We start from the raw sequence: 27,140 nt of genomic DNA on the forward strand, positions 1-27,140 counted from the left end.
ACTCAGGCCTTTTACACAAGTTCTAAGACCCCGGTGATTAGCTGTAATCACCTGTGATGGGTTAAAGCTCAGGTGTCCTACAAAGCACAGAGGAAGGGCTTCACACTTAGGAGCGCATATAGGGCCCCTGCCTCAGCTAGCTGATGGACAATGCAAATGCATTGCCTGGGTGGGAGTGTGCCCTAGATGTATGTAGCTGTTCTCTCTGTTCAGTGCCATGTTACAGGAGACAGGAAAACACCTCCTTCCAGCTGGCACTGTTCTGGATCAGGTGCCTAAAAGCCATCTGTCAGACACCCTAAGGAAGGTCAGTATTGCCTTTCTGAGCACCAGATCTTACCATTTAGAGTGCTCTTGGAGAGAGGGAAACTTAGGTTCAGTTCCTTCACAGCATTCAGGATACTTAAATATATCTTTACAAAAGGTCATCCTGATGAGTAGGCACTGAAATTCCCTGAAGGCCAAAGAGAGAATGAAGTGAAGGCCACCATGCGACAAGGAAATCATCTGGCCAGGGGGCTGCATGATAAAAAACGCCCTCACATTGTTCCCCCCAGGCACATGAGACACTGATTCATTGACAAAAATGACAAAGTAGGTGAGTGTCACTAGCTGCTCAGTACCCAGGTGTGGGGCACTGCTGTTAATTACACTGTGTATCTACCTACCTGCATGTTGAAATATTTCCACACCCTTGTGACTCCAACTCTTGAGATATTCAATTAATTTTTGAGTACTGCATTTTGGATCTTCACTTATCTATAGATGCTTTGGAAATGTCAAGGTACAGTGCCCTAAAGAATCTAAAACCTCAATAAGAGTGCATGGAGGAGAAAGTCAGACAAGAGAATTGCAGACTCAGTGTAGTCTGAAAAACAGGCCAACGTGGATGTCTCTAGGCCTTCGATATTTCTTAAACATGAGGATCAACATCTATAAGCCTTAGGCTGAAAAGGTGGGTTGGGAGGAAATGAAACAAAGATGCGTGGAAAGACAGGGAGCAGTGTCATATGTAACTGTGCTGTGGAAGCAAAGTAGAATTTAGAAATCAAACCACAAAGGCAGAACTATCCAAAATCCTGGAAAACAATCCCTATTTTAAGCGCAGATTCAAATCTAGAAAAAATAAGTAATTTAATAAAAACCTAGGAAGTGGACATTTTTCTCTCTTTATCCCTTAAATAACTGAAGAAGCACCATAACAAGGATAAGACTTCCTGTAGAGCTTAAATCAGGGGCTGTAAATTGGTGGTGTGACAGCAGTAATGCACTTTATTTCACTGATTATCCTGGCACAGGTACTTTGGTCAGGTAATTAATTCATGTGCTGAACACCTGACCCAAATTTTTATGGGTAATCCGCTTGGTAATCTAAATACCTCCAGGCAGAAATTTGTAGAAGGGATTTAAATACCTGTACTTCTTTAGTAGCTGGGCCGTAAGCTGAAATGTTCTGACCACACTAATCCTCATTAGTAAGAAAGCATTTTACACTGAGACCCACATAGATAGCGTGTGTGTTCCAGGTGGGTGCACTTGAAGCCCATTTTCTTAATGTATTTCTTCACTCCCCATAATATTTACTGATACAATGCTGGCTTTTTAAGCTAAATCCAAGTTCTTCTCTTATGCCACATCCTTCTGTATCAAGACGTGTAGTTTGAAGAACATTTCTAGACGAGTATCCCACACTAAGTGGGATTAATCTTCTCTGAACGAGACTCGTAAAAGTGGGACATCTGGTTTTGAGCTAGACCCCCTGCAAATCCACTATGGGCAGCAGAGAAAAAATGACATCTCCAAGGGACAATTCATGTCACTGGAAGAGCACCATGAGGTCGGTCTGATGACTCATTCCCTGAAGATATTTGTTTTTCTCTGCTGACTGCAAAGAAAGCCCAGAATGGTCAGCTCAGAGTTGGACATCCGACCTAGTTCATAACAGAGGAATGCCACACAGTATTTTAAAAATACTGTAATATTTTTGTCAAATGGCCACACAGCTGCAGCATTACACTAGACTTTTGGATTCCTACTGCAGAACAGCAGAAGTGGGATTTTTGCCACTTTGCAAAATTTAATAGACCATACACACCTAGCAATTTCAAATTCTTCTTCATAAAGCAAGTAACTGATTATACAGGGCTGTGGAAAAACAATGGAAAAGGATGTGTGAAAAAAAATCCTCAGATGAACTCAAATATGGGAAAATTCTTGAAAAAGGGAAGCTCATTTCACAGTCTCCATGTTTAGCAATCTAAGGCATATACATGTCTAAAGCAAAACCATCACCCATCTGTTCAGAGCAAGTTTGTAGAGAATTTTAATAAGACACATTAATGCTAATAATAGCCAAGGTTTATGATGTTTATAAAATAACCAATATGGAACATCTGGAAAGCTCATAAAATTTGAAAGGATCCACCTTTCCCTGAGCCTGATTTTATTTTTGCTGACCTTGTCCTGCCATGCCAGACCTGTCAGAAACCCTCTTGTTGCAGGCATTGCTGTGACTGTGGCACTCTAAACCTCATGTTTTGAAGTCAGACCTATTTCTGCTTCTCTGAGTTCAGCATTCAGCACATTACAGGAACAAACCAGATAGCCAGAACTGCAAGTTGCCACCTGAAACTACAGGGATCTTGATTTCCAGATGACAGATGTTCTGCAACAGTTGGTGACAAATGGAATAATTTAGACTGATTTAACTAAATTTCAGCCTGCTGACAATGGGGGATTTTTTTAAATGCAGCTGAAGAAGGCATTTCTGAATGATAGGGCTGGCTGTTGCACACAAAACTAGAGGCCCTGGTGTGAACTGAACAGCATGGCCACACATGGTGCCTGTGTCTCTGCTCCCTCATGCTGCCTTTTAGTTGCTGAGATGGAAGATGATGTTGCCTAGCAAATTACCAAGAGAATTAGCTGGTCTTTAAAATTTACTCACTGAACATACATCCTCAGAAACCAAATACCTTTGGCCCATAATCTTTCTTCCCAAGTTCAGGGATCTAAGCTCTGACATTAGAAGGACATGTGCCCTGGACTGAATTGGTCTGAGATGCTGAGCTCTCCATCACATATGCAGAAAGCTTCCAGGGGCTGCTCTCCTAACCCAGGCAAGTCCATCCAAGCTTCTGCCTTCAGCCCTAACTTCTGAAGGATGACCACTGAGGGACCAGAAAAGTATTACAGAAAAATCTTTAAGACTTTTTTTTTTTTTTTAAATGTAAATATTAGGGGTGTGATTCAGAAATTACAATGTAACAACTGTGTTGTCCTCTATCTGGTAAACTGTCTTGGATTTTGTTTATAACTTGCATGTGAGAGCTGGCTTCAGGTTTCACCTTTCTGAGTTCCACAAAGTGTCTTCTTTGAGCAGTCATGAGTAGGCATTTAAAAACCAGCAACAATGAAATTAGTTCTCTTCTTCTTCTCTTCTCTTCTCTTCTCTTCTCTTCTCTTCTCTTCTCTTCTCTTCTCTTCTCTTCTCTTCTCTTCTCTTCTCTTCTCTTCTCTTCTCTTCTCTTCTCTTCTCTTCTCTTCTCTTCTCTTCTCTTCTCTTCTCTTCTCTTCTCTTCTCTTCTCTTCTCTCCTCTCCTCTCCTCTCCTCTCCTCTCCTCTCCTCTCCTCTCCTCTCCTCTCCTCTCCTCTCCTCTCCTCTCCTCTCCTCTCCTCTCCTCTCCTCTCCTCTCCTCTCCTCTCCTCTCCTCTCCTCTCCTCTCCTCTCCTCTCCTCTCCTCTCCTCTCCTCTCCTCTTTCTCTTCTTCTCCGCTCCTCTCCGCTCCTCTCCACTCCTCTCCACTCCTCTCCCTTTCTCTTTGAAGAACATTTCTAGACGAGTATCCCAATAATTGTTTCATGAGGGAAACTCATTAAGGTAACTTCATTTATTATATTTCTGAACTAAGAAATAGCTGCCAGCACTAAATATTTAAGGCAATTTATCAGCCAAATTAATACTGGCATTGTAGCAGCCCAGCAGTCCTGATGCCAGCAGCAGTACAGCATATTCTACTGTGGGGGTGGCCTGTACGCTGTGAATACATGTCTAGAAGTTGCTGAATCCTACTTCCTTTTACCTACACTCAGGCTAAAAATATAACCTAATTGTCCTCTATTCTGTAATTGGCCTAGTTAACTAGCTGCAATGCACAGGGTACATATCACTTCCCTACACAAAAGTATGGTCTTTGCTCAGAACAGGGATGCTTCTGTCTGGTATGTTCCTGAAGCGTTACGTCTACGCAACAGTAGACATTATGCCTAGAGCATGTCTTCATCTATTAATAAAAGAACTACCGAAACTTTGCTCACCTTGAGAAATAAGCTCTTAGGAATGGTCCTTGTTCCTCCAAATTGCCATAGAGTATGGAATAGGATGTGAAGTAAAATATGACTGCATTGCAACTACTTACCCCCAAACAAACAAAATGATAAAAAACCACTACCACCACCACCACCATCACTACAACAACACTGGACAAAAAGGGAGTTACTTACATTGAGTGAGGATCCCCGTTAAGGCATTTTTGAAAGTCTCCTTGGCTTGCTCCATTTCTTGCTCGTGAGCGGCCTTCTCGTTCATGAGCCGGCGGACGTGGCTGTTGGCCGACTGCACCATCGAATAAAACTGGTTTGCGGAGCGACGATTCACCTCGCCTCGCTCAATCCAGGTAAGCAGCACTGTGATGGCCTCTGAAAACTTGCTATCATCTAGAACAATCAAAGCACAGGTTTTAAATTGCTGGCATAAATATCCTGCCAAGAACACATTTTCTGCTCCATGTCACATTAAAATCACCATAAATCCTTCTTGCAGTATTTCATTTTGGGCAACTTTTGGATCCTTTCTTCTATGACATGTAAGAAGCCAATACTTCTACGTGAAGCTACATAAATCTTCCTTCATGACTTGTCTTCTGTTTATTTTAATAGCTTTTTCACAACAAAAAGCACCCCTCCTCCCCACCCCCTTTCCTTGTGGCCTGATTCCTTGCTTTCACAGTGTCTCCCTTAAGCCATTCAGTGATATGGAATGACCTCACAGCAGGGTTGAGGAGACCTCTGTGTTACTGGACCCACTGAGGAAATGAAATGTATACACGTTAATCTGCTCAGCCAAAAGCTCAGTCTTGGAGCTTGGGCTCAGCCGTATTTTGTCAACAGATTTCACTAACGTCACATTCTTAATTAATGAACAATGACAAGGCTGAACAATTTCTCCTTAAAGCACTGATTAATTACAAGGAACTGCTTTGAACAGATGTATGAAGTATCTGTGTTCATTTTGTATTTTGCACTTGTCTGTGCTTTTTTTTTTTTTTTTTTCTTTTTACAGAGCCCAGAGAAATCCAGTTAAACACCTGGATTACAGCTTTATGTTTACCACTCAGGTAAATAAAGTTATATTCCTCTGCAGAAAGACCACCAAAACTGGTGGTTAGATTTTGTGCACTGCTTCCACAAGTAATCTTCTTTCCTCAGACCGTGCTCTCAGCTTCCTCAGAAGACTCTTAGTGCAGCATCCATTACACTTCTGGCTTCATCAGGATTAAGAGGACACATTTATTTCTAAGTCCCATTTAGGCTGAGCTGCAAGAAAATGTTATTACAACAGAGTGTCTTCCTGTTGAACCATTTTTGTGCAATTCTATCTCATTTTTTTCCCAGGATTTTATTCTATAAAATTTCCTAACAAATCACTTTAAACATCTCATCTAGTCCTTGTTGGTTAGATCTCTGTATATGTATTTTAGATGGTGGGTTTACCTTTCTACAGGAAAAGGTATGCAGTTATGGTGGGAGAAGTAGTATAGTTATAACAAAAAGACACTTAAAATGAAAATTGGAGAATATTAAACCCAACCAACTGTGTTACAGGATACAGAAATGTGGGGTATAGTTTGTAAGACTCTGCTTTCCCTGTGCAAAGAATAATGAAATACTAATACTTACGTGATGATTTAGGCTTTTATTCTGAATCACTAATCACTTTCCTAAAAGGTGAGGAGTCTAAAGTACAGACAGGACAAGTAACATGTTCTGTGCCCATAGCCTGCCAGAATAGATTTTACATTGTCTGATCTTTAGCATCTTATTAACTGAAACATGCTTTCAGCTACAGTAATAGGATTTGCACTCTGCAACTGGACAGACATCACGCAAGATCCCAGAAAAAATTTGCAAAATAAGAGCATCATAACACCGTCCCTTTGTATGATGATGTATCTGTGTGACTTCACATTAACATATGATTCATCATTATCCATTAAGTAATTGTCTCTGGGGAGGAAGAATCAGTCAGGCATATTTTTTTTCCATTTTGTCCTCTTACATTAGACTCTGTGTCCTAGCTTTACTGGATATATAGGCGGCAGGTATGTATTAAGTGGCTCTGATGAGTGAGGTTGGCTGAATATGGGCCTCAGAAAAGCCAAATGTAAACCAGGGTTGTGCAAAGCATCTTAATTGAAAGAAACCACCAGGATAAAGTTTTCCAGGCTTGGGTAAAATCTTCAGCCTGCGAAATACATGGGAGCTGGATGTCACGGATCCAATACAGCCAAGAAATCATCCCTGGAATGTAACGCTTATTATAATTACAGTAGTCAATAAGAATAACCTGTAATGGCTTCTGGCAATGTTAGCATGCAATTTCCAAGGTCTGTACAGTCAAGTCACCCTGCAGATGGCACCGTCCTGTTAACACCAATGATATGGCTGATTGTGAGTAGAGAGTAACTACAGTTGAATGTTCCTCTTTTTTCCTGTAGACATCATTATCTATATCATCACACATAATTTATCACCCAACACTGAAGTATCATTTAGAGTAAATTATCCCATTCAATCTAGGTCAAGACATGAACAGCAAAGTTGGGAGAAATGATACACAGAAGCATGTCTGAAGAGGTACACCATGATCTGTGAAGAAACTGTGTGCAGAACTGAGCAAAAATGCTTCATGGAGGTGCATGAGGTAAATCAGTCGCACAGAACCATTCTCTCTTTCTCTTGCTTTAACGTCTTCCCAGTACACAGACTTATGTTGTTTTGTTATAGAGGCTATACAAAACAAAAATACCCCTCCTTTTTATTTTTATCAGGCACAGTTGGTGTCTGTGAGGGATGTTCGTAAACATACTGTTCTTCTGTCACGTAGATTCAACTCGTTTAGAAGGACATGTTGAAAACCTTCTTTCAACATACTACACTGCCAGGGAGCTGCAGAGGTCTGTGGGCCTGTTATAGTTAATTCATGGCTCTGTACCAGCAGGAAAAAATACTTTCATTGGTAAACATCAACATCTTCATTGATTACATAATTAGAAGATACATTAAAAAATGCTAGAGGGTAATATATGCACATCAGGAGCACATCAGTAAATAAAATCTTTTCTCTACAGTTTTAAAATTTCCTTATTTCACCTTCATTTCTAACTTTTCTGTTCTTGAGCTGGCTACTCAATGACTGGCATAAGGTCATTCACTGTGAATTAATATTCTTTATCCAGAATGCAGTGACTCTTTCTGGGCAATCAGAGGTTCACTTAGAAAATCAGATTTCTATATGGGATCGTTCATTTATTTTTGATTTAGTAGATAAACAGTAGGAGAAATGCAGCAATGGAATCTAATTTAAGCAGAGCATGAACTGACTTATGATTGCAGTCATTCATTAAAAAGTAAAACAAAACTCCTAATTCTGTTTAAAATTATTCCCTTGTGGTAGAATGCACATAAATATACACTGTTTAAAAGCACACTCTTAAAATAAATTCCTTTATATAAGACATGCTCCCATATGTAATTGTTCTTTTAAAATGAGCATGCAGAATATTATTTCTCACACGTAAAGTTTTTTCTCCTCTAAGTTACAACATGTTTTAAGCAAATAATTTAGGATCCATCTCCTTTATGTCAATATCTGATTTAGTAACCCCAGGGTCCTGGTACAGTCAATGGAAAGAGATGGACACCAGTCAGACAGGCTTTGTCTTTCCTATTTTAGCTGTGTATTTGAGGTGAACCGTGCCCCAGAAGTGCCTGCATCAGGGAGCCTGGGATGACCTGCTCGATATAGAGACATCTCTGCAACAGATGTCTACATTTGGTCAGAGAAATCCCAACCATTACACAAGTGCACCAGTTACAGAACACCTACCCAATCTTTGTGTACCCGTGTCTGGTTCTCAGGAATACTACAAGCTCTGAGGCACATTACGTCATTTTAACATTACCCATCTTCTGGGGATGGCTTGCTGTGTATCTGTCGATACTGATTTCCATGTGTTGCTACAGGCCTCTAGAGATATTTCAAATTTCTCCTATATCAACTGAAGATATTTGGCACTTAAATCCTAGCTCACAACTTAGATGAAATGAAATATAAAGAAAAGAAAATGCATCCCTAGGGCTGTCTGGGAAATTGTTAACAGGGATATTTCTATGAAAAAAAAAGGAATAATTGTTGACAAATGTTTTGCATTTTTCTGCTTGTAATTTGACCACCTTTAAGCAACTCCAACTGGCATAAACTTTTAAATAGAAAAAGCTATGACAAGAGCTGCTACAAAGTGGGATACTGGGAAAAAGTGCCAGAAACAAGAGATTTTACTCTCAGTTTATGGAGTTTCCCTGCTGTAACACAGTGCAGAACTCAGCTCAGAGCAATCTGAAACATTGTAACTATTTGTTTCTCCACAAGGTGCTTTCAACAACTTGGATGACAGTGTCTAAGACCTTAGACATTAGAAAGGAGATAGATTAATGCATCACTCTGAAGCCAGGCATCCAAACAGACTATTATATTTACATTTATAGCCATATTTCAAGTATAGCTAATTTTATATTTCTGTATTTCGTGATTGACATTGTTTGCTGGACTTCTAGCTAGGACAAGATCAAACACTGAGCTACAGTTGCTTTTAGCCTTGTTAGTATCTTCCCAACCCTGGGAAGAAGTTCGAAAATTATCTGATGTAATTGGTGCAACACTTGGAGCCTGTCTAAATCACAGCAATCCTTTGTGTTGTCCTACAGGCCATGGTGTTGTCCAGAGTCAGCACATACTGTTCCTTGTCCCTAATCTTTCTCCCCTAATGCAATTTTCTCGACTTGCAAGGAGATGCTGAAAAGACAGAGCTGTTCTTAATCCTAATGACTACAGCTAGAAAGTTCCTGTGCTGGTTGGGTATATTTTGGGTTGCATTAATGATCTCATTTTTCTCTGGTCCTTCTGTAAGATGGGAAGGAGCAGCTGTGCCCTTATGCTAAGCTCTGCCCTGGCCAGTAAAAATCCAGTTGACAAACACCCCTTGAAGGTATTCTTGTGAGCACTGAGAATGTGCTGCAGGGCATATAGTGAGGGGAAAAGAGTCATGGGATATGTCCTATCTGTTTGCCTCTGATTGACAGCCTGTCCTCTGGCAGCTGTAGATGTGCCATAGGAAGATGTCCCATGCCCTCAGGTCTGCCTGCAGCTGCTTGTCTCATCGCACCTCAGTTCCAGTTTGTCAAACTGGGCCTGGTCCAGTTACTCCAGGAAAGTGGAAGAGACCACTTCAGGATGCAAACTTCTTCGCTCCATGTAACTGCAGCCAGGGGCAGATGTATGGCCAAGGTTACTGTTCATCTCACTTCTGATTCGATAATTTATCAGACTATAACTAAGATTTCTAAACTGCCAAGTCTGAATTCAACAAGAAAAATAATAAACCACAGTGGGTGACTGCTGTGGGTGAATCAGGTCAGGGAAAAGGTTTGCTAACCTCTCTCAACAGCAGGTTCAGCCCAGCTCCCCTGTGCATCAGGAACAATTTGCTTCCCATCACACGCTACTTTTGGTGCCACAATGACGACCTATTTTTCTCTTGGCTTAAAAGCTTCTCCTGCACAGAGTGTCTGCCACTGACCTAGAAACACAACTCTCCAGTCTACTACCCTCACCTTCTTTTTTTCCCCTGCTCAAATACCTTATATAATTGTGCTGTGCAACACACACATCAGTCTAGTACTTTTGGGATTAATAACATTTTTAACCCAATGGCACTGCATAATAAGTGAGAATCAAGGAATACAAATTCTTACTGCCAAAGGGTTCTTTTAAAGAATGATTAATATCCACTTTACTGTTTCTTAAAAAAACCTTAGCTGTATGCTATAACCAAGAAACTTTTCCAGTTATGTAATAAATGACTAACTGGAACTAGATTTGATAAAAATATGCATACACTAAAAGGATACCTTAAAAGGTACTCTCTCCCACCTGTATCATCAAACTCTTTCTTCCAAATGAAATCATGCAAGATTCTTCCAGAGGTGGGTGTTTCATATGAGACATAGAAATCCATTATCTTATCCTGCCGATGCCATTATTTCCAATAAAAAGTAATTATGAAGGTATTGAGTTTCCTCCCTATTTCTCAAAATCACACCACAAACTTTCACATAGGCGAGCTGCTATTTCCCAGTTCATAGTAATTAACTTGAGTCATTTTGCAGTGTGGTGCATTTAATCAAGAGGGTTTATATTAAAAACCTTAAAATTTGCATTGATACAATACAGATTAGGTGAGGGAGAAAACTTTTAGTAATACACTGAATAGCAAGTGTACTTCTTGTAGGTTTTCGGAGGAAGGTGCCCAGGGAATTGGGTCACCAGGCTGCCGATAGCTGAACCCACCTTGCGCTCCCCTGCCAGCAGACAGAAGCGCCCTCACACTGTGGCTGCTCACAGCCCCCAAGCGAGGCCCTCGGAGCCAGATGTATTGTGTCACGGCAGATGTCAGGAGCATATGGAAGAAGGAAGGAGAAAATGACGATCTAAAAATGTGAAGGGTGAGTGAACAGATTTGAAACTCAAGCGTCGAAACATGTCTGAGGTAGGGCTCTGTCTTGATATACTCGTACTAAAAAAAGATTACGCTAAAAAAAAAGGGTCTGGAGTATTTCAGCGGATATTAAATCTGGCGTTCATTGGATTTTTTCGGAGGATCTCGGCTTTACCTTCCCTTCTGACGTAGCCCTGCCCTGAATTCGATCCTTTCTGTGTGAGACTTGCCTCTCTGCACCACTTCTGCAGCACTCCACAAGTCAGGCTCTCAAGTACAGAGTGATAATGAAAACAGCGTGGTTTTCTTGTCAGTGAAAGATCCTGTTTCCCAAGCAATTAAATGTTGTTTATATTTCAAATGATGTGCAAGGGTTGACATTATCAGGCTTGATGTTACCTGAGTCTTGCACAAGATGCATCCCCGGTATAGTTCATTCTACTGTAACTGCCATCTATTTATTTAAATTTCCAATCTGTTTTCTCTTCAGGGGATAATACAGTGCCTGGCAAAGAAGCAGTTTCTCAGTTTTTCAAATTATATTTTTTTAAAATGAAAAGCCACATGAATAACTTTCCTGTGCTCATAAAGGAGCACTGTATTTTAAAGCGAGGTAAATTCCAGGGTATTGTATATAACTTGCAGATATTTATGTCTCCTTTGCTCAAAATATTTAAAAAGCAGATAATCAGATGTGAAGAGATGTCTTTGTTAGGTGGTGGAACTATGTGACTACCTGCAGCAAATAAGACAGATGTAGTATTTTAAAAAGGAGCTTATTTCCAAGAAGTGATTTCTGAAGATGATACCATTAGGTACAGATACGCTTGAATTTAGTATACTATAATGTTTGAAATTCTGCTTTGAAACACAAATGTCATAAGCACGCAGATTAAAATGTTTTGTTCCAATGCACCTGACAGAGCAGCGTTCCACTTTAGGATAAAATGTTCAGTCCATCTCCAGTTGTGTGATGTTCTGGGTACCACATTACTCAAACATCTATAAAGCACCCAGGAAAACAGATGTCAGAGTATGCAAATTTGATCCTAAATACCTACTGACACATCTCACTGTGCAGTAACAGCGCATCTGATTTGATACTAAGGAACTAAAATCTCAAAGACACGTAACAAACTAAGTGCTGCAATGAACCAGCATACAAAAAGGCCACTTTTTTATAAGGTAATAGCAGAAGACACAATATTCTGCTGGTTTTGTCAGAACAAGAACTCAGAACTGTTCTCAAAGGCTTTCTAACAAGGCAATTCACATTTACACTTGTAAGAGACCTTGGTGTGGCAATTCACATTTACACATTATAAGAGACCTTGGTTACCCAGAACTAACATCTATGAATTTCTTGAGATATTTCTTGAGGAAACACAGATTTTTACCTAAGGCAGGAGGACGTCAGAAAGGAGGCCAGAAGTTTCATTAACCTGAGTTATGCTTAGCTCTTATCTTATTCCATGGCAATCAGACAATGGTTTGATGAAACTATGCGCAACGTTATTACAAATTTTGGAATATTTGGATCAAAAAGTAGATGTGAAGAGTACCTTTTGAAAAAGTGAATTTTTACCGCTTGAAAGAAATGGTGCCAAATTCTTATTTCTCTTTTCCCCTTCAAACCTACTTTAGTGGTTTGGAAGGTCAAAAAAGAAAACCCAAACAAAAATAACTTGTCATGCAAAATTAAACAGTGGTTTTATTTTCCCAACCAGCCTGCAAACCTAGAATGTGTAGTAGAAACCTAAAACTGATCAGTATAGCCCTGGTATGAGAAGGAGCTCATGTTCTTCCCTATTTTACCCACTGAATCTGAATGCTGGAACTAATTTCATTCTGATAATCCAGGCTCAGGTCCCTTCTGCCTTCCATATGTGGGAGCCATGAAGAATGGGACTTTCTCATGGTAGTGCATGGGAGTGTCAGAAAAAAAAAATTAAATCAATTATTTTGTGACAAGTCATCTTTCCAATACAGGAAATCTCCCTTTTTATGAACTATCATCTCCTTGGCTTCTCCTCCTTTTGGCTCTGACTGTGACCAGCAGAGAAAATCACTAGCAAATTAACAACACAGGGCAAATGTTTAATCAATGATAGTCGGTAGTATAGGCTTGTCTCTGAGCTACAGGCTCAAATCCATGAGACCTACACCAAGATACTGGCAATATGTCACTGCCACAGAGTGAAAAGCAGCAATAACAAAGCACAATAGCTGAACAGGGAGAGGAACAACATCACAGCACATGGAGAAAATAAAGTGAGTACTCTCTTGGCTAAGAAAACAAAAGGTGCAGAAAAAAAAAGGTCTACACAGCCAACAGGGAAAAAAGACATGAAGGATTTCATTTGCAGGACCCCAAAGATATTAATGGAGGAAAAAAGGATAGGGAGAAGGAGAAGGAGAAAGAAGGAGAAGGAGAAGGAAGAGAAGGAGAAGGAGAAGGAGAAGGAGAAGGAGAAGGAGAAGGAGAAGGAGAAGGAGTAGGAGAAGGAGAAGGAGAAGGAGAAGGAGAAGGAGAAGGAGAAGGAGAAGGAGAAGGAGAAGGAGAAGGAGAAGGAGAAGGAGAAGGAGAAGGAGAAGGCTGTCAGGCATTGGAACAGGCTGCCCAGGGAAGTGGTGGAGTCACCATCCCTGGAGATGTTTAAAAGACATTTAGACAAGGTTCTTAGGGACATGGTTTATTGCTGGAGTTAGGCTGTGTTTGGAGTCGGTGATCCTGAGGGTGTCTTCCAACTGAAATGAGTCTGTGATTCTACGAGACTGAGAAGGAGAAAGAAACAGAAAAGGAAAAGATACCCATAAATGAGCACCTGTCTGCCACAATCTAAATTAGAAAGTGGTGAAAAATTTCACTGGTCCACAGTTTCCCCTATTTCTGCAATAACCAAGTGTTCAGATCAAGTTCTTTGCAGATATGAAGGCATTTGGGATAGTCCACAGAGAGCAGGGAATGGAGAGCAAGTCATCAACCCTCATGCTTTTGCAGGTATGCAAGGCCTCATATGCAGTGAGTTCCCAACCCCAGTCACCAGGCAGTGCATTTTGAGAAACACCTTCCTTTTTTCTATGAAGCTCTATACCCGTAGAGACTATCTGGCTGAAATTTTATAATGGACTTTCATGTCCAACTGGCACAAGAGATCATCTATGCTCTCTCACCCACTCTTCTCTACAGCAGCTACTGCTGTACCAGGTGACTTCAGCACATGAGAGGACAAGGAACATGCCAACAACACTGAGGTGAGACTTTCCAGCTAAGTCTGGTACACAAAACCAATGATTTCTTTAAGTCTTACACTGCAGTTTGCACAAGGTGAAAAAAGATATTGCCACCTCTGTTATAGACTCAATAAATATCTAGACCACAACAGGGGATTGGCTCATGAACCTAGTTCATCTCTGCTCACCGTCAGGTTTCCTTGCTGTCAGGAATTTCCAAGGTTATCTTAACAATAAAAGTTGCTTGGATTCAGACCAAGTTGTCTACATCTGTGATTGCAAAGCAGTATCTTGGGATGACAGATGTTTAGCTATTTTGGCTTGCTTTTCAGCTAGTGTTGCTCAGTGAACTTTTGGAGGCACTGCAGGAGCTGAAACCTGCTTGTTGGGCACCTGCAACTCTGTCTCATGGGCTGGCAACAGAGCTCAGGAGTGTCCTGAAGTTGGTACCATGGGGAGGTCATAACTTTCCTTAAGAAAATGACTGCAAAGCATATGCTCAAAACCCAGTCTTTCAAGGTAAATCATGCCAACAGCAGACACATTTTGATCCTTCTTTTCTTTAGGATGAAATGTCCAGGCAACACAAATCTGGTGATATCCAGAGGTCTGAGATTTTGACACAAAGTTTTTCTTTCTTTCTTTCTTTCTTTCTTTCTTTCTTTCTTTCTTTCTTTCTTTCTTTCTTTCTATCTATCTATCTATCTATCTGCCTCCCTCCCTCCCTTCCTCCCTCCCTCTACAGATGTGTGTGTGCATGTGTGTGTACATATATGTAACTTCTGTTAGCTTCACTGAAGTCCACATTTAAATTGACAGGGTATGGTGGGATAAACGGCCCTTTGCCAGAGTTAAAGAAGTTTCTTTAGTGTTGTTTTACTTTCTTTTTTAGGAAGACACAAAGGGCTCATATGGTGAATCCATGTTGCCCATGGGGAGCCCTAATATTCCATCACGCTGCCTTATAGATACTGGCTACGATGCTATAGGAAAAGTAAAGTAGACCAGTGTAATGCCTGAACCACACCTCTGCTTTCTAGACTACAGGAGATAACTCATGAACAGTGAGAATAAATGTGGCTTTGCATTCTCCATCTGCAACAATCTAGACAGATCCAGGGCTGGTGCCATTAATCTCGCTACAAGGAAATGGTTAATCAGCAAAGTTTTAAAAACTGAAATATGTTCTTTTGCTGGATTTTAGTGATTTTTTAACCAATAAAAAATAAAATTACCATTTTGTTTTCTTAATTTCTTATATTTAATTCTGTATGTTTCTAATTTTTTTTATTTATTTACAGAGAAACCATCATGTACATGGTGTTGGTCTACATCGTGCTCAAAATATTTCTATATTAAACTTGTGCTTATATGCCAAGCACTGGTCAAATGTCCCTCAGAATAACTAAAGATCTAAATGTCTGGAATAAGTGTTGATTAACTATGGAAACTTCCCAGAATGAAAAGAAAACCCCTGCTAACATAGACTTCTTAAACATCTTGCAAAAACCCACATTCAGTTGCTCCAAGCAATGGCTAGCCATACGGAAGAAATTGTCCAGACTTCTCACATTGTCTGGCTTAGTTCAGGAAACCTCTAGGCCTTACTACATAAAGAAAAACTTCCTTATAAAAGATCAACTCCTAAAATACTCAATTCAAAACAGATTCTGGGAACAGATGGCTCTAAAACTCTGTATTGTATTGTATAACCTCTAGAGAAGCTGGACTGGAAGCTAGGTAAGAATTAAATATTCTTATAGTTGGTCCTCTTTCCTCCTTTTCTCCTGGTTTTCAATCTACCTGGGTTATTTTACACACTTCCCAGTTACTTAATGAGTTATTTACCAGAGGACTGTATGTGGTGATAATATCAGTCCGCAAAACCAGCGACAGAGCGACGTAGCAGTAACAACTAATGGTGAGCAATGCAGTACTCAGAGAGACAGTAGGGTGCATCTCTGCTCCATGCTCCAAGGATGCAACACTTTGCACTGTCCTTCTCTGGCTTCCTAAACAAGTTTCATAGTTAGAACAGAGGCTGTTGTGTTGACAGCTAGATAGCCTAAGTCTAATCTGGATGATTCTGAAACAGTGGCAAGAATCACAGTTTCTTGTGACCTGGCACACAGTAAAGAAACATGCTTGGCCACCACGTGGGGAAAGAGTGCCAAACACAATTGCTAAACACTTTGTGAAAATAAATACAACTCTAAGGGGTATGAAGAGTTGCTTGTTTGATCATTTTTTAAAAAATTATTTAACATGAATAATTTTATTTCTTTGCTTCTCACTTTCTACATTAACTATTAAAGATGGGAATCTTCTAGCTGCACCATTGAAAAACATGAACTCGTTAAGCAAGCCTAGAAAAAAAATAAGCAAGCAAGCAAACACATGCCATAATACATTATCTTGCACAAGTTATTCTAACCCTAAAGAGGGTATAAAAGAATGGGTGGTGCATGCGAGAGAGGAGGTGTAGCACTGCGTCAGAGGGGCACATTGAAATGTAGTTCATGAGGGCAATTTAAATGCTAGGGGTTGGGACAGTGGCATGTATGTCATGTAGTCAAGGAATAAAGACATTTAAAAATAGGCCTTTAATATGAAGGATGCTTTTAACAGGTTGTCTTATTATGAGAGTGTTTCTAAGGTAGATGATGACAGAAAACGAGTAGAAAAAAAACCCACTGAAGTATTCTGAAGGTTGCGTTTTAGCTGTTAAAGCACAGGTGGATGGACAGACGTTATACATTTCTAGCAGCTGGGTGAGTATCATCGCCATTGGCATAGAAATGGCAGAGGAATGGTGGAAAGCTAACAGGGCAAGTGATGAAATACATTGGAGGGAAATCCGCTCCCCTGCTCTGACTTCTGAATGGCTCCTGCTTTTAAGGAATAATACACTGAAAAGCATCAAATGCTGCTTACCTTTCAATTTTTCAGCCAACAAAGCAGCTTCGTGTTCAGAATAATGCATTATTGCCGGAGGAGAAGGAGGGCGCAGTCTGTCTTCTTCCATTTTGCGTCTGTGGCGTTCTTCTCTGGCCAGCATTCTTTGTTTACATTCCCATTCATAAAAGTCATCTCTTGCCTGAGCAAAATCAACATGAAGGCGACCTGAATCCTTTTTGTCTGTGCTAGATCCTAATCTCATGCGGTAACCTGTAACCAACAAGCAGAATTAACTGTTGCAGAACTTCTTTGCTTGTTTTTGTTTTTTTTTTTCCTTACCACCACCCCAAATACAGTTAAGTAAAAATATACATTAACAGATTCCCACATATCTACCCAGTATCTATCAATCGTTGTGCTTTCACAGAAAAATAAATATCCATTCACCCATTTTTCCTCACAATCTTCTGCATCACCTGCCAACACAGTAGATGAGCTGAAAAAGTTGACCCAAATGAACAGAATTTGCATGTCTGTTTAGCAGTCCTTCAAAATGTGTAATTTTTCCACCTGATACTCCCAAGCTTAATAAATGCAAAGGCCAGCTAGACAAAAAACAATTACTAAAAAAGGACCTCTTTTGATCTGAATGTAAAGTCCGCCTTCCCCTGATCCTGTTGAGTTCACGTGCAGTTTAGTGGTTTTCTCCATCCTGCCAAAGGAATTGGAAGTATGGAGAAAGGCTGAATTTTATAAAAATCATGACCAAAGACAAACTAGAAAATTGTGCTACATAAGTTCCTGGGCCACAAAGAGGGTGGTGGCATTGATGCTAGATCTCAAATTTTAAGGCTTTACAGTTGCAAACACTACTTCCCAGTTCCCTATTGGAAATACTCTGGCAACAAATATAAACCACCTACAAATGAATTAAGTTCAGCATTCTTTAAAGTAATCTTAAAAGTGTGGATGGATGTATTAGACATTTGTAAGACCTCCTTCAGATCAAATAATGAAACCTGTTGTGCCTCATCTTTAGAGATGTTCTACATACTCATAATTGAGTCAATGTATGGCTAGCTAAAGCTAGAAGACTGCAAAGGCTTTGTCAGGGCTACACAGCAGTACAACATGGCCCTGCTCTGAACTAAAACCCCTGACTCCTGTTAGAGGAGAAACAAATCCTGCCAAAGCTATAAAAGGAGCTTTTTGCGACCATAATGTGGAAAAACATACACTGGGCACTTATCTTTTCCAAATTTTATTTCCAAGGCCAAAGATGCTCGCAGAGCAGTTTCTCTAACTTTTAAAATGCTGATTCAGAGAAAGTGTGAGAAAACACTATGCAGAAAGCTGCAAACAGAGCCCTCAGATACAGGTAAAATTAACCAGCCTGCACAGGACTAGCTCTAATTTCTTGGTGCCAATCCGCCGCTGTTGCCTCAGAAGCAGAGCAGCCCAGCAGAGATTTCTCAAATCATGGGATGCTGCAGAGATGAACCTTGTGCTGAGCTGGCATATAGAAGGCTCTTCAGAAACACACACTGCTGCAACCACTGCGTAAGAACTCCAGGGGCAGGAAACTTCTGTTTGAAGTGGCAGGAAAAATGGTGTTTGCCGGTTTTAATAGCAAGTCAAGAGAACCTACCTATCAGTTTTGTGGTTTGCCTGTGGTTTGAAGAGCTTCAGTACCTCGTCACCACAGTTAAAATTCAGTTTTGAACTCTCTCCAGGGACAGCGAAGCTAAACTTGTGTAGTCAATTAGGACCATCTTTGCAAAAAAGCGTATCTAGGTATGATCTGTTTGTTTTACTGCTGTAGAAACATCCTGCTGCATGAATACAAGGGACTGTCTGTACTACAGCAAATATAAGACAACAGCTTCAAAGACATTAAATATCCACGTGTAGTGGCTCTTCCAAAAAATAAACAATCCAGGTTCATTTTGATTTGTCATTTTCCTTTCAGACTTTCTGTGGACTTCAGCTAAGTAGCCTGTCAGTAAGGAAGTGGTACGACTTTCATTTTCCAGCGAGGACTCCAAACCCAGGAGAAAACTCAAGCTAACCATTTATGAGGTCCCTCAAAGCCAGAAAGTATCAAAAATCTCCATGAAACTTACCAAACCTGGTCTCCAAGGTTCACAAGCTTGGGGTAAAATAGGACTGAGTATTACAAGAAAGGAAAAAGAGGGGATTGTTTATTTTAAAGCCCCTCTATTTTGCTCTGCTTCCTCTTGTACAGGGGATGAAACACAACTTTTTCCCCCTGAAAGCTATTTGTAGTCATATACTTAGCTCTAGTCACAAGGTGTTGAAGGGAAGAATTGCAGATACACTATATTCAGTGAGACACAGCAGAAAAAGAGTGTGAGTGACCTTTCAGAGCTGGGCCCTGAACTAATGAGGGGGTAATTATGTGGTTTTATCCACAGAGGTGTAGGCACAAAGGGGCCAGCCAAAAGGTGTCAACTACCCTGATAACCGTGACAAATGTTAGGCCCCTCCCAGCTCGACTCACCAGCTATGTTCCTCAAATAGTGATTGCTCTGTGCCAAAATGCCATTATCAGCAATGTGAAAGGACACTGCCAAGGTGCCAGGTCTCATGAACCTAAAATTAGATCTCCCAGCTGGGCTGTACTTTCCAGGAAGACACAGTTTCTCTTCCTCTCCCCCATCTTTTGCCTCCATTGATGACCACGTTGGGCACAGACAGACAGAGAAATGCAGCACTGCAGGATGCAAGGCTCTCATGGACCTCAAAGCCACATTTAAACTGAATAAAGAACAGGTTGCATGTGCACTGGCAAAGCTGAGTTTTACTAAAGTGGCCCTCATTTTGAAGTAAATAGGGATAATGGAAAAAAAAAAAAAAAAATTGCAGTCCAAAACCCAGAACCCTTCGTAGCACTGGACAAATCATAGAATCATAGAATGTCCTGAGTTGGAAGGGACCCACAACGATCATCGAGTCTAACTCCTGTGCCTGCACAGGACAACCCTACAGTTCACACAATGTGTCTGAGGGCATTGTCCAGTCTCTTCTTGAACACTGTCAGGCTTGGGGCTGTGACACCTCCCTGGGGAGCCTGTTCCAGTGTCCACCACCCTCTGGGGGAAGAACCTTTTTCTAATGTCCAATCTGAATCTTCCCCTGGCACATCTTCCTGCCATTCCGTCAGGTTCTGTCATTGGTCATTAAAGAGAAGAGATCAGCACCTGCCCCTCCTCCTCCCCTTGTGAGGAAGCTGTAGACTGTGATGAGGTCTCTTCATAGCCTCTTCTTCTCCAGGTTGACCAAACCAAGTGACTTTAGCCACTCCTCACACAGCTTCCTCTCTAAACCCTTCACCAACTTTGTGGTTCCCTTTAGGTAAACAGTTTAAGTGTCTCTGAATTAACAGATTTTTGAAATTGCCCATGAATCACACTGAAAATATCTCACTTCTTGTTTAAGTCCTAAGACTGAAGGTGACCAGCCAGCCAGGAGGTTTCCACCAGCACGGAAACCTAGAATAACCTGGGCTGGAAAGACCTTTCATGTCACCTAGTACAACCCCCTCTTAGAGCAGGGCCAACTTCAAAGTCAGATCAGATTGCTCAGGGCATCTTTCCCCTAACAAAAAAAGCAAACATCCCTGTCATGGCTTCTTGCACCCTCCTAAATCAGGCTTTGCAGACACTACAGGACCAATGGGCTGGCCAGTGAAGAACAGACTCTGTGATGGGTTAATAGCCAGCAAGATGCTGTGTAGCAAGGGGTGCACAACTGGCAGGTCCTATTTCGTATGTGGGATCCGCAAGCAACCATTCGGGTCGGCAACTCTGAGCTGCAGGGTCACTCGGAGGATAGGTCTTTTCCAGTACCCAGTCTCCTTATTGATGTTCAAGGGTATTTAAATGTATGAGAGAACCACCTGCCATTGCCTCCCCTTCACGCATGGGCAATGAATTGCCCTCACAGAGCCCTTTCCCCATCTCTTTGCTCAGGACTGCAGCTAGCACTGACTGCCTGCCAGGCTTGTCATTTTTAATTTCAGTTTTATATACAATGGCAGAGGAAAAGACTTTGGGAACTCGCCAAGATCCTCACTTTAAAGGAACAGCAACAGGAAAAATTAATGAGGGTGCTAAATAAAAATCAAACACAGTATTTCCATATCACAGGTCTAGTCAAAACTCCATGGCTTGACTTACCTTTGAGTGTTGCTATATTGGGGACTGGCCGATAGTTGATCTCAGAGAGTTGATGATGATTATTGAGAACATAAAGAAAACCAGTGCATGGTACTAAATGGAAACTCACAGGGGAAAATATCAGCACAGGAAAAATGCATACAAAGGCTTTTGGGGTATAAAGAGGTCTATCTCAAGCCACCTGTTTGTCTCATATTTCCAAGTTGAGGGTCATCAATATTTGCAGGAGCTACTGAATTGTCAGCTATGAGAGTAAAGTACATACAGTTTGGAGAAAGGACTTTCTCATGGGCTCGTATGTTGATTTTAGAAAGTCTTTTTCTCAGGAGATCAATATGTAACTTTCAGGGCTAAACGAAAGCTGCCCTTCCTCAAGTCATCTTTTTTTATCATAGTCTTCTACCCATCTCTACCCAGTCTCCTTTTCATACATGTTTATTTGGGAATAGAAAAGAAAAAAAAATCAGTGATTAAACTACTTGCTGGGTTTGTAATCACTTGCACTATTCTGATGATAAGCATGGGATAAATACAAAGTTTGATGAGATTAGATGGGGTAGACAGATAAAACTGATTAGGTAGACAAATTTATCATTATATTGCAGATATCAAAGGCATAACTTTTCTGTAATATAACACGCACACTGTATTGACCACAAATTCCGTTGGTACCTCTCTTTTGTCTCTAATGGGGAAAAGAAAATAAATTAATAATATCCTTTATCCCCACCATTTTAGAATATATTGTGTTTGAGAATGGAATAAAGACTGGTCAAAAAGTGCTAATATTTCAGCACAAATAAAACGTGCCCCAGCCTAGTGTCAGACCTCCTTGCCCTGCGGTGGTGGGGGACAGTCAGCGCTCCCTCTTCCACCTGCAGATTCCAGTGCTGGTGGTAAAAAGAAGTGAAACTTGGCTGCAGTGTGCCCCTGTTTTTCTTCCTCCTCACTAACAGCTCTCCTGTTTGTTTGGTTTTTTTGTTTTTTTTTTTTTTTTTTTTTTTTTACTTTTTCCTGATCTGGTCAGAGACACTAAGTACAATGCTTTAAAAGACAGAAAAGGTGTGGAAGAAAAGATGGCAGATGGTAAGAGGAAGCATAGACAGCCGTGCGACTGTGAGGAAATGGAAGAAGTAAAGATGGATCAGGAGCTTCAAAATAAACTGGCAGAAAATTCAGGATGAGGAAGGGAATCTGCCACCTCCATCTCTACTTGTTTCCCTTATCCTGAATGAATACTCTGGTGCTTTATGAATGAGGGCACATGGCAGCACAGAGAATTTTTGACTTCTAATCATCAAATCTGCTCGTCCAGGATTTAAGGCATATAAAATTAAAATAAAAGTTGTCTTGGAGTGAAGAAAAGGGTGCAGTCAACTGCTGAGAAGTGGGAAACTGAGCTAGAGGCACACTGGCTCTGGCCCAGGGTGACAGCCTGTATGTTTCTGAGCTTCTCTTTGCTCTTCTTGCCACTGTTTTGTTCATCATACACAGTAATACCAGCTCTGACTGCATCCAGTGTGCCCCTCCTCTGCTCCATTACTTGTGGAGGTGGGCCCCTTAGACAGAAGTTGGAAGCTGGGGAATGTGCAGCTGCTTCCTACTACTATGATGCCTGTTACCTGTCCCAATGAACTACAGCATTATGGAAGTAATAAGTGAATAAAGAAATAGATGAAAAGGATGGAAACCGGAAAGAGAGGATGAGGACAGAAGAAGAAATGAAGTGAAAATTAACAAAAACAAAAAGAAAAAACAAAAAAGAAAAAACTAAAAAACCAGCCTGGAATGAAGATCTGGAAGAAACCTGAAAATACAGCAATATTTCAAAGCCATCTTTGTATAGACCTCATAAAACTCACAATTTTCTGTAGCTCTTCAAACAGATAGTTAAAGCAAGCAGCCAAGTCAGAAAATACACCCCACAAACCCAAACACAAAACCATTTGTGAAACAAAAGAGCTAGGTTTTTCCTGACCACATATTTCAAAAGTTCAGATCTTTCTTTCTTTCTTTTTCTTTTCCTTCCTTCCTTCCTTCCTTCCTTCCTTCCTTCCTTCCTTCCTTCCTTCCTTCCTTCCTTCCTTCCTTCCTTCCTTCCTTCCTTCCTTCCTTTCCTTCCTTCCTTCCTTCCTTCCTTCCTTCCTTCCTTCCTTCCTTCCTTCCTTCCTTCCTTCCTTCCTTCCTTCCTTCCTTCCTTCCTTCCTTCCTTCCTTCCTTTCCTTCCTTCCTTTCCTTCCTTTCCTTCCTTCCTTTCCTTCCTTCCCTTCCTTCCTTCCCTTCCTTCCTTCCTTCCCTTCCTTCCTTTCCTTTCCTTCCTTTCCTTTCCTTCCTTTCCTTCCTTCCTTCCTTCCTTCCTTCCTTCCTTCCTTCCTTCCTTCCTTCCTTCCTTCCTTCCTTCCTTCCTTCCTTCCTTCCTTCCTTCCTTCCTTCCTTCCTTCCTTCCTTCCTTCCTTCCTTCCTTCCTTCCTTCCTTCCTTTCCTTCCTTCCTTTCCTTCCTTCCTTTCTGCAATTTGAGAGGCCACTTGTTTCTACCTGTGTGAGCTTCCCATAGATACCTACAGGACATTGAGGTTATGTCCTTACTGCTAAAGAGAAGATGACCAGGGTGGGGGCTCAAACAAGGTATATCTAACCATTAGCTGCCTCCCAGGCTCCATGTTTGATGGGCCCAGTGGGTCCCTTCAAGGTCACCCTACACAGGGTGGGTGGCTGTAAACGAGTCTGTGTCAGCTTGTCTTGGCCAAGGAGCAGTCCCTGGCCCTTCTTTATTTAATAATACCTTCCATGTGGGGCAAAACAACACTTGCGAGTCTCCCTAGGAGACAGGATCCAGCTCAGAAAGGTGAAGAAGAGCTCAGTTAGGAAGGCAATCCTCATGTGAAGGAGCCTGTAAACTTAAGAGGGCACAGACAGTTGCTGAAGCCTGATATGTGAAAGCAGGATTGGTTTTCCTCTTTTTTCTTCTTTCTTTTTTTTTTTTCTTCTTTCTTTTTTTTTTCCCTGTGAGTTAGAGTCTTATTATTATTATCATCATTATTATTTTGTTTCTTTGTTGGAAAATAAAAGAGATTCTGAAATTTTACACCTGAGTTTCTGTGGCTCTCATTGTCCTGGGAGGCAACAGACATAGCCTACAGATGGGGCTCGGAATCCAACCCATGCGGTAACTGAATACGTGTACTCATAAAGGCAGACTTTATTCAGGCTGCACTGCAAATCTATAAAAATATGCCAATGAAATTGCCAGCCTATCAGAGAAATTGGCACTGGAAAACAGCAGTGTTCCTGGCCTAGTGCCCTTCTCTTTCTATAACCTGTGAGCAAAACTATATAAACCTGTGTAAATCAAAAATAAGACTGTTCTGTAGTGAATTTTGGGATCTGTTGCATTGTTGTGGGATGGCAGAAAACTGCTCCAGGGTAAGCAACACACAAGACCACGCACAAGTCTTGGCAGACACAGAGAAATACAGAGTTGCCCCTTGCCACTCCAAGCTACAGCCACTGAGCTCAAGAAAGACTTGCTGAGATAAAAGCTAAGAAAATAAGCAAACATTAGCATCACAAAATACAAATGAGAAGCAAGGAAAATCCATTAAAGAATGTGAAGTACCAGAAAGGTAAATGGCTTTATCAACCATGAACTCCTCTGCAAAACGAATGTGACAAAAATTCTTCTTGCTTTTCCGAATTGCTGTTATATCTCCACACTGCTCAAAGACTTCCTGAATAATTTCCTCCGTTGCATTTTCTGGTAATCCTCCAACAAACACTGTTTTACACCCAGGAGGTCTTTCTCTTGTCGAAGGTGGTGGAAGATCTAAGTCAAAACAGAAATCACATTGGAATACAAAATTTGTCTTTTGATCCATTGCCTCTATTCATTTCCCTAATCACTTCTGGGCAGCAACAGTTATTTGACATAGTATGGAGGTGGGAGAAAAGGAGAAGCAAAATAATTGAACATTGCAGAGATTGTCCAAAATTGATTACTTGAATCTAAACCTTTTCAAGTTTTCGGTGGCGTTTTAGAGATTAATTCCTGCCACAGTGGGTTGTTTTCCAGGACAAATGGTAAAGTCTAAAAGGTTCTTTCTTTTTGCTACACCAAAAAATAGAAAATATTATGTTTCAAAGCAAGGGAGCTTCTGCAACTGATTTGACCCTGAGCATAGATCTCAAGCACTGAACTGGATAATCTCTGGCTCATACCCATTACTCGCCACACTCGCCAAGTGTGTGGGCCCTCTGCAAGCCAGCCCATGCTGCGTACACCCCAGGTGCTTGGGCTGGATGGACACCTTTCCCTGGTCTTAGCATAATTTCATTTCTGTGCCAGAGTACAAGAGTGCAGCAAACAGAAAAACAAAGTGGGAAACACAACAAAGTGACAGCATGATGAAAATCCTCTACTGGTTATCTGTTTTGTCTTGTTGCCAGATAATGGAGCAGATGCCAGAACGAGGGAAGGATAACCTCGCTGTTTACAAGTGCTCATGAAATGGAGTGGCTAGAAATGTTATTTTAATATATATATGCATATAATATATTCACACTTAAATCATGAAAACTATTAAATTTTTGAAGGCTGTATAAAAATATACTCTGTCATAACACTTCACCTTGTTTATATGTAGATTACTAGAGCATTCCTCTAACAGTAGTTATCTAAGAAGGAATCTGATTCATGTAACAGTTTTTTTGGCCCTTTAACACAATAAATGGGGTTATGACCTTAAGATATACATATATATACATATTCACACACACAGCCAGTTTGAATAAACCATGATCTGCGGCAAATCCAGAGCACTAGACTTTTTCCTTAATTTTCTCTTTTGTCATCAGAGTGATAGTGAAAGCCACTGATCTGAGGGCTCTGAAACTAAACTCCTGGGGCTAACATACACAAAATCAGAGTTAGTGCCTGAGCTGGTGGCTCAGAGGGAAGAGTCTTCCATTTGCACAACGTCCCAGAAGGGGCAGAAGGAAGTCTGGTCCCTGATCTCAAACATAAGAAGGAACTCATCTGCCATGCTGCCCCCCAAAATATGTCAAAAGGGGGGACATAGTCCCTCTTTCATTCCATCTCCCCCAAGAAGGGATCAGATTCAGTCAATGTTTTGGTGCAAGGTGCTGTGTTCAGTGACATGAGCCCAGACTGGTCCTATCTAACTGCAGGCATCTGAAGGTGTCCTGGTTTTGTTAAAAATCAGGTTCTCTTTTAGCAAATTTATCTGTCCGCTAAAGCCTTCTTATTAGCTGCATTTTCATGAAAACCAGATACATGTTTCAGTAGACACAGCAATGGTACGCAAGGTTACTCATAAGGATGGATATACATCCCGCGAAAGGGGCAATGAGAAACAGGTGACCAAAAACTGACCAACTAAGTATTACATCCCATTCACATGATACTTCATATAAAAGTGGGAGATCACAAGGATCTCATCCCTTTTTCCTTATGGCTGACATTAGGAGAGGACCTTGCGAGTTGACCCTGTCAACTGAGGCCTAGTGACAGACTGAATCCAATTCCGGTTGGCTGCAGAGTCCAGTCCAGGAATTCAGGTGCCGGCCCTTCATCTGCTGGAGTAGTTGCCGGGACTTTCAAGGTTGGTTTTGTATATTTTGTATTGTTTTCTCTATTTTTAATAGTAGCATTAGTAAAAAATTTTTAATTTTTCCAACTCTCTTCTCTCTGTCCTTCTTCCCCTCCCGATCGCCTGTCCTTAGTGGGAAGGGGAGAGAGGGAAGGGCTGAAGGGGGAAGGGAGGGGAGAGTGGGTTAACAATACACCTGCCACGGTTTTATTGTCACCCCGCAATCAAACCTCAACACAAGGGGAGCACAGAGATGATCAGCACCATATAAGCATTATATTTTGTGGCATTCTAATCTAAAGGAAAGACAGATTTCTACTATGAGAAGTGTAGACCTTCAGGCTCTGTTAGCTTTGTTTAAGTAATC

At 41.0% G+C, this 27,140-nt stretch overlaps 1 protein-coding gene across 8 annotated transcripts in view; it reads right to left on the bottom strand.

The window, feature by feature from the left end:
* ENOX1 (ecto-NOX disulfide-thiol exchanger 1) overlaps positions 1–27,140 on the bottom strand; it is a 361,050-nt gene that overhangs the window by 80,162 nt on the left and 253,748 nt on the right. For all 8 annotated transcript variants that reach the window (XM_082057097.1, XM_082057090.1, XM_082057091.1 and 5 more), the window contains 3 exons: positions 24,784–24,990; positions 17,004–17,237; positions 4,504–4,716 (listed from right to left, as the gene is read on the bottom strand). In XM_082057097.1, the coding sequence (XP_081913223.1) occupies positions 4,504–4,716; positions 17,004–17,237; positions 24,784–24,990 (654 nt within the window). The remainder of the gene's footprint in view (positions 1–4,503; positions 4,717–17,003; positions 17,238–24,783; positions 24,991–27,140) is intronic.

Source organism: Streptopelia decaocto (genome assembly GCF_964273445.1).
Source record: "Streptopelia decaocto genome assembly, chromosome: 1".
Classification (NCBI taxonomy): Eukaryota; Metazoa; Chordata; class Aves; order Columbiformes; family Columbidae; genus Streptopelia; species Streptopelia decaocto.